Raw genomic sequence first — 8,650 nt, forward strand, 5'->3', positions numbered from 1 at the left:
GTGTGTGTGTGTGTGTGTGAGGGGGGGGAGAGTGTTGTGTGTGTAATGGGCTTAATGCTAACCAGGCAGAACATCAGGAAAGAGCGCTGGTCTTGTTGAGTTAGCACTTTGGGATCCTTCTCATCCTGATGTGCACCTCCTTGACCCTGTTTTGAAATGCAGATCAGGGTAGGAGCTGTGCTGTGTCAGCTCATAGCCCTATCCTCCTCTAGCTGAGTCCTGCTAGGAAAAGCAGGAGGTCCCTGGACCTTGGAGCTGGGCTTCCTGCCACTAAGGGGATAGGAAGCGCTGGGCATGTTGGTGCATGCTTTTAGTCCCAGCACTCAGGAGGCAGAGGCAGGCAGCTGACCTACATGAGTTGGAAGCCAGCCAGGTCTACAAAGTGAGTTTCAGGACAGACAGGGCTACACAGAGAAACCTTGTCTCAGAAAAACAATCCAAAACAAAAAAGTGGGATAGGAGGCAGGGAGCTGCCTTGGGAGTAGATACTATGTACATGGGAAGGCTACAGAACAGTGAAAATACAATGGAGTAAAAAATGTGTTTGAGTGACATCAAGCACAAGGCAGGTTTTTTTTTCAATTAGTGCTTGTGGCAGGACTCCTCTCTGGAGTCTTTTCCTGCTTCTCTTCTTCAGTGTTGGTTGTTGGGGGTAGGTACCCCTCTGTAGAACCCTGCATTGTCCCTTCTGATTGACTGTGCAGAAGACGATGGGAGGTCCACTAGTAGGAGCTCACCTATGGTGGTCTATAAGAGGAGTAGGTGGCCAGGTTCTTAGGGGCTGTTAAGGGTGGAGGGACCCTTGAGTCCTGATGGGCACCTTATCAGCAAGTGCCAGACAAGAACAGACCTTGGGTGAGCCCTGTTATCAGTCCCAGAGTCCACAGGACACACTTGGATTAATGTGTAACCTTACAAGGCTTCCCCTCTGCCCTCTGAAGCCACTGGTTCCTAAATAGACACCATTCAACATGGATGCTAGAAAAGAGGGGCTGCTTCTGAAGACACTCTTCTCAGACCAAGTGAGAACCTATGCGGTGGGGGTGGGTTCAGGCCTGGGAATGTGGGCAGCCCTAAGGCCTGGGATTATTCTCTGCGTGGTGAGTTGGTTGGGATTCCCTAGCCTTCCAGGAGTTTGGGTTCTAAGGTACTGTAGTTTAGTCCTTGAGTCCTTGCAGGAGACATGAGTGACAAAATTACCAAAGTGGCTAAAGATCCTGAAGTCCAACCTGGACATAACTTGGGTCCTGGCATGAGGGTGGTATGGGGTGGGGAGCAGATGTTAAAATAGACCCTCACTATGTATCCTAGACTGATCTTGAGCCTAGAGTCCTCCTGTTTCCATCTCCTAAGTACTGGAATTGCAGACATTTCCCACCGTCCTTGCTGTGACTCCCACCTGAGGACTGTGCTGAGTGTGGGAGATTGAGTAGCTTCCCTCTCCTGAAGCACCCACAGGTCCGCAAGTGGCTGGTCCCCTTCATCCTTGCCTGCTCCTTCTACTTCCTACTCTGGATTCCTGAGGACCAACCGTCCTGGGTCAGTGCCCTGGTCAAGTGCCTGCCCATCCTCTGCCTGGTTGTGTTCCTGTGGGCTGTGACCCCTGGTAGGAGCTCCTCCTGGCTCCTCCAAGGAGCTCTTGTGTGTTCTGCTGTGGGCGATGCCTGCCTCATCTGGCCTGAAGCTTTCCTTTATGGTGAGCAGGGACCCTATGAAAATACTTCTAGGGCTGTTGTGGAGTTGAGTTAGTGCTGGGACACTACTTGGGTTACAAGGAGCTTCCCCTAGAATCCACTGGGCTGAACCAGGCTGTGATCCCAAGACACCAGGAGGCAGTGATGAGTGGCAGTCAGCTCATAGTTCATCCAAGGGTGTGGGATTACCTGGTTGGAATGAGTAGTGTGGAGAAAATTACAATGCAGCATAGCCGAGGAGGGTGGGGGTGACATCTGTGTAGTCCAGGCTGGTCTGAATGGCCTCAAACTTAGGATCCTCCTGCCTTAGCTTTCTCAAGTGCCAGGATTACAGGAATATACAGAAATTGCAGTACCACACGTATTGAGGCATTTTTTTTTTTAAAAAAAAGAATGTGTGTACGTGTGGGGAGATGGGCCATCTTGGGCATGGGGATAGGTGGGGGGGCCTGGGGTGATAGCAAGTGAGTTATTTTGCCCCAGTGGGCCAGTCTGGCTGGAGTAGAGTTGGTGAAATGAGGGTATAGGGCTTCTTAGAACACGGTGTGGAGTTGATGGACTCTTGAACAGAGCAAGCACATGACATAGTATGAATTTTAAGTCATTCCCTTTGCTCTGGGAACTGATAGAACACCCAAGAATGAGATGAAATTGGAAACCCACCAGGAAAAAGGGGTACTTTAACCTCAGTAGAATATGATAGTGCCGTGGCCATGGGGGAAGGAGCTGGCACTTTGGAGTCATTGTTCCTTTAGGCCTGGTGGTGGCCAAGGCAACAGTGAGAAGCAGGAGGCCAACTTCTGCCTCACTGAGCATCTACCCCTACCTCACTGGGTGCCCATCCCTCTCTCCCTCAGGCATGGCTGCCTTCTCTGCTGCCCACTTATTCTACCTCCGGGCCTTTGGCCTGTCCCCTCTGCAGCCCGGATTGCTGCTGTACATCATGTTGGCCTCTCTCATATACTGCAGCTTCCTCTTGCCACACCTTGAGCCGGACATGGTCCTTCCTGTGTTGGCCTATGGGCTGATCCTGAGCTCCATGCTGTGGCGCAGCCTTGTCAGGGGTGGGAGTGCTGGCTGGGGTGGTGTGCTCTTCACAATCTCCGATGGTGTGCTGGCCTGGAACGCTTTCATTCGTTCCTTACCTTTTGCTCGTCATGTGATCATGACCACCTACTATGCAGCCCAGCTCCTTCTCATCCTGTCAGGCCTTAGGAACCCAGGGCTCAAAACCCACTAATGCAGAACCCAGACAACCCAGCGTTCCCTCCCATAAGGACCTTGGTTTTTCACGTTAACCCAACCTGCAAGTGGATGCTCCGGTCATGTGTCTGCAGATACTTACTTGGCCATCGAAACATCTGTATACTGTTGACAGAATTTCAAATCAACCAAGATCAAGCTGCCGTCCATGGCTTTTGATTGTGAATTCCAGGCCCTCAACTCAACCTACATCATGTCTTCTCCCATGCCTGCTTCCTTTCCCCAATCAGCCACCTGTCCCTTCACACTGCTCCAAATCTGGTTCTAGCTGCTTAAGTAAAATGAATGTTGGAACATCAGTGTCATCCTTATTTGGGAGGGATGCATAGGGATGATGACAGTTCATACCAGCAAACTTGGTTTTTGTTTATTTTAAAACTTATTAGGGTGTGAGTGGGAATACACGTGTGTGCAGATATGCACACCCGTGTGCTCCCACTGAAGACAGAAGAGGACATCTGAAGTCCTCTCACTGTCCACCTATTTGAGGCAGGCTCTCTTTCCCTGAACCTGTGGTTTACAGTTTCTTTACTAGGCCAAAAACCATCAAGCACCAGTAATCCTGTCAGCCTTCTTCAGACCTGGAGTTACAGGCTTGTGATCCCCATGATTTCACAGCAAGTACTCTTTAAATATATGTGTATGTGTATACACACACACACACACACACACACATATATATAGTTGTGTTATCTGTGTGTAGGTATGTACATGGGAGTGAAAATACCTGAGGAGGCCAGAGGTATCAGGTTCCCCTGGATCTGAGTTACAGGCAGTTGTGAGCTGCTTGATGAGGGCTCTGGGACCTTTGCAAGAGAAGTTTGCATTCTTTTTCTAAGACAGGGTTTCTCTTTATAGCTTTGGAGCTTGTCCTGGAACTCACTCTGTAGACCAGACTGGCCTCGAACTCACAGAGATCCGCCTGTCTCTGCCTCCCAAGTGCTGGGATTGAAGGCAGAATTAAAGGTGTGTACCACCACCACCACCCGGCCGAGAAGTAGGCATTCTTAATCATCTACACCCTGCACACTCTCTCCCTCCTCTCTTTCCTCTCTTTTCTTTCTTAAACTCAAGAAATCAACCCATAACAAGCAATCTAGACTGCTGGGTCATTTAAATTTAATGCTCCATCCAGTCCTTAAACGTCTTTCCAGACAGGATTTTATCATGTAACCCATAACCCATGCTGGTCTCAAATTTATTATCCTGCCTTAGCACCTCAAGCAAATGTCTTGATTAAACCCTGTGATTCAGGCCTGGTGTCTGATTCAGTGTGTGTGTGTGTGTGTGTGTGTGTGTTATTCAGTTACAGGTGAGGATTACAGAAGTGAGACTAGAAAAGTTTTATTACAGGGGCTGGAGAGATGGCTCAGAGGTTAAGAGCATTGCCTGCTCTTCCAAAGGTCCTGAGTTCAATTCCCAGCAACCACATGGTGGATCACAACCATCTGTAATGGGGTCTGGTGCCCTCTTCTGGCCTGCAGGCATACACACAGAATATTGTATACATAATTAATAAATAAATAAATATTAAAAAAAGAAAAGTTTTATTACTATTTGTGTGTGTATACTAGGATTATAAGTGGAGTGTGCGTGTGTAGGCCAGAGGTCAACCTCCAGTGACATTGGTAACCCACATAAAAAGTCAAGTATGGTAGCATGTGTTTATAATCCCACAACTTGGTGGTCATTTATCCCAAGGGATCCTCTTATCTCCACCAATGGGCTTGTAAATTTAAGTCCTCATATTTATATAGCAAGTACTACACCAACCTATCTATTTACCTGTCCCACCCTTACACCTTTTGACACAGTAGCCCAGGCAGTCCTTGAGCTCATTGTGTAGCTGAAGATGACCTTGAACTTAATGGTGCTCCTACCTCTTCCTTTCAAGTGCTAGAATTAACCTGTGTGTACAATTGTGTAATGTTGGGATGGAATCGAGGGTTTTGTGCATGCTAGGCAAGCACTCCACTATTGGGAACAGAGCACACTATAGTCACAGTGTCAGAGAAGTGGGAACAGAGGGACCTTGGAGAGGACAGGTGACAGATGGGTGTGGAGTAGCAGGTGAGAGCTTACGGTTAGCCCTCAGCAGTATGACCTTGTCAAGCCACTTCCCTGTCTGGAGTTCCTGTTCTGTCAGAATGTGTGGTGAGGTCCAGCACCTATCTCTACTGCTTTGTTGTCCAAAGTGTACTTTTAGTGACCGTGATAGCAGAAGTATGGCACAGCTCTTACACCTTACACTCCTTCAGGAGCTCAGAGGGAAAGTTATTACTGTCATTACAACAGGTAATTTACAACACAAAAGTTGCTGTGTGTGATAAATACTTGTAGTACAGCTCTTGAGAGGCTGAAGCAAGAGGGTAGGGGGAGTAGGATGTCAGCCTACTGACGACATAGTGAGTGCCAGGGCAGCCTGGGCTGGGGATGTACCAGTAGAGTACAATTTCTGGCACTGTATAAACTTGGCTACCGTAATCTTAATACTTGGAGGGTGGAGACAGGAGGATCAAAAGTTCAGCTCATTTTGACTCCATAGCAGATTTCACCTCAAGTGGAGCTCAAAGGACATCTGCAGGAGTGTGCTCTTCCCTTCCACTGTGGAACTCGAGTTATTAGGCTTGCTAGCAAGTGCTGTTTTCACCTTTTTATGAGTATGTGTGGCGTGCAAGCATGTGTGTATGTATGTTCACATGTATAGATGTGGGTTCATGTGCAACCTGCATGTTGAGGCCTGTGAGGATCTGCAAGCACTATGACCAGCAGAGTAACGATGCACATGAAACAAGAAATCCGGTTCAACTCAGTAGCAGGTGTTGGTTCAAACTTCTAGAATCTGACCCCAGGCAGTTTATTTTAGGCATATTTAAGTACAGTACAGTTTGGAAAGTTTCCTGGTGTAGCAAAACCCCTGTGCACAGGAGGCATAATTACATTGGACTCTTCTCAAAGTACAGGGTATTTCTTTCATGAAGATAGGTTCTAGACATAGGCTACCAATATCCAAGGCCTAGGGGAGGATCTGATATGGTCTGTCATTACAGGTAGTGTAGAGGTTATCTGGGCTATTAGCCACCTGACTGGGGAGCCCCTGGCCATAACACAGAGGTCACCTAGACTGTTAGCTGCCTCTGATACTGCCTGTGAGGGTTTGGTAGGACCTGGCCCTACAGATAGCCCAAGGACACTTAGGCTATCAGCCACCTCCATTCCCAGCCTTCTGGGCAGAAAACAGGTTATAAATCTTTTCCTTGAAAAGATAACCCTGCATTTAACATTCCAGTTTTTCCTAGTGCTATCTGTGTGAGCAAGACCTTTGTGCTCCCTCCAGAGGCCCAAGGTCCAAGGCATTGAGTGTCCTCAATCACTGCCAACCTGAGGTGGGATCTCTTGCTGAACTCAGATAGGCTGTTCTGACTCCTGGCTAGCCAGCTTGTTACTGATATAACCTGTCTCTGCTTCTTGTCTGTTAGGATTACAGTCAAGCTGCCATAACCACTAGAATTCATCTTTTCTATGGATTCTGGGGATCTGAACTCTGGTACTCATACATATGTTGCAAGTGCTTTACCTCTTGAGCCGTCTCTTCACCTGTTGTGTTTAAGACCAGATCTCATGCTCTAGTCCAGGCTGACCTCACATTCACTGTGTGGTCCATGTAGGCCAAGCTCACAGCAGTTCTCTGTCTCAACTTCTAAATGCTAGGTAGGGTTCCAGGTAAGAGCCTGAAAACTGAAATTCTCTTCTACCTTTGTAAATTCAACTTCTAGGTACTGCACAGCAGCAGGGAAATTTTTCTTCATTTTTGACAAAATAAGATGTTTTTGCCTCTCATTATTTAACAGTTTATTACATGTGCATTCTATAGCCTCAATCTCATCCACCCCGGACGTCTGCAGTGCCAGCAGAAGTCAGAAGAGGGCATCAGATTCCCTGGAACTGGAGTTACAGGCCTGTCTGAGCCACTGTGTGAGTGATTGCTATCTCCTGCAAGAGCAGTAAGTGCTTTTAACCACTGAGCCAGCTCTTGAGCTCATCCCTCATCTCATTGAACATAGACATCACAGTTTAGATTGGCTGGCATCAAGCTCCAGAATTCTCCTGTCTCTGCCACCCTAGAGCTGGGGTTACAGGTGTGTATGTACACTCCTGTGTGTGCCACCCGCTTTTAGTGGGTGCTGGAGATGGGACTCGGGTCTTCATGCTCACACAGCAGGCAATTTACCACTGAGACTCTCCCCAGCCTGTTCAGTTTCAGTTCCATGGGAAGCCATTATATGATTCACCCACTAGCCATACCACTTTACGTTTCTACCAGTGTGCAGGGTGCCAGTTTCCCAAAGCCTCACTGTAACTTATCTGTGAGTTCCCCCATTCCTGTTTTTCTTTTTATTTCTGTTCTTTAGACTTATTTTGCTTGTGTGTGTGCACATTAAGTGCAAATGTCCTAAGATGGTCCAGGCAGCCACTCCGTGTAAATATTGGGAACCACGCTCAGATCTTCTGTAAGAACAGTACACTTGGAAGGCCAATGCGTGCGGATCTCTGTGAGTTCAAGGACAGCCTGGTCTACATAGTGACTTCTAGGCTAACCAAGGCCCTGCCTTCAAAGAAAAAGCAAGCAAACAAACAAAACAAAACAAAAAAATCAGCACTCTTTTTATTTTATATTTTTATTCATTTTACATACCAACCACAGTTGCCCCTCACACCCTTCCTCCCCTTCCTCCCCTCCCCCAGCTCGCCTCTCATATACTCTGAAAGGGTAAGGCCTCCCCCATGGGAAATCAACAAAGCCTAGCATATTAAGTTGAGGCTGCTTCCTGTTGCTTCCAGGCTGAGTAAGGCATCCCACCACAGGGAATGGATCCAAGAAGCCAGCTCATGTACCAGGGATAGATCCTGGTTCCACTACCAGGGGCCCCTCAAACAGACCAAGTTGCACAACTGTCTCCCACATGCAGAGGGCCTTCTGTCCCATGCAGACTCCACAGCTGTTGGTCTAAAGTTTGTGAGTTTGTAGATTTCCTCATGATGATCTTGACCTCCCTTGCTCATATAATCCCTCCTCCCTCTCTTTGACTGGACTCCCAGAGCTTGGCCTGGTACTTGGCTGTGGATCTCTGCATCCGCTTCCATCAATAACTAGATGTAGGTTCAATGATGACAATTAAGGTGTTCAGCAATCTGATTACAGGGGTAGGCCAGTTCAGACACCCTCTCCACTATTGCTAGGAGTCTTAGCTGGGGTCTCCTTGTGGATTCCTGGGAATTTCCCTAGCACCAAGTTGCTCCCTAACCCCAAGATATCTCTTTAATTTCTCTCCCATTCTGTCCTTCCTCCTGCTTGACCATCCTGTTTTCTCATGTTCTCATCCCTCTATTCTCTCCTCTCTATGCCCCTCCCCCAGTTTATCCAGGAGATTCCGTTCCCAGGGTGATCTGTGTGTCTTTCCTAGGGCCCTCCTTGTTACCTAGCTTCTTTGGGATTATGGGTTGTAGTCTGGCTATCTTTGCTTTACATTTAGTGTCCACTTATAAGTGAGTATATACCATGTGAGTATATACCATGTTTGTCTTTCTGAGTTTGGGTTACGTTACCTCACTCAGGATGATTTTTTCCTAGTTCTGTCCATTTGCCTGCAAATTTCAAGATGTCATTTTTTTTTTTTTTTTTTTTTTTTTTT

At 47.5% G+C, this 8,650-nt stretch overlaps 1 protein-coding gene across 1 annotated transcript; it reads left to right on the top strand.

Moving 5' to 3' along the window:
* Nucleotides 1-110: 110 nt before the first annotated feature.
* On the top strand, nucleotides 111-2,941 carry Tmem86b (transmembrane protein 86B). Its single transcript, XM_050130671.1, has 3 exons — nucleotides 111-1,022; nucleotides 1,450-1,696; nucleotides 2,552-2,941. Exons 1-3 carry the CDS (start codon nucleotides 972-974, stop codon nucleotides 2,932-2,934), a joined length of 681 nt encoding a protein of 226 aa, XP_049986628.1. The 5' UTR covers nucleotides 111-971; the 3' UTR covers nucleotides 2,935-2,941.
* Nucleotides 2,942-8,650: the final 5,709 nt, after the last annotated feature.

This window comes from Alexandromys fortis, unplaced genomic scaffold (assembly GCF_014885135.2).
Source record: "Alexandromys fortis isolate MF-2015 unplaced genomic scaffold, M_Fortis_MF-2015_v1.1 scaffold_344, whole genome shotgun sequence".
Taxonomy (NCBI): Eukaryota; Metazoa; Chordata; class Mammalia; order Rodentia; family Cricetidae; genus Alexandromys; species Alexandromys fortis.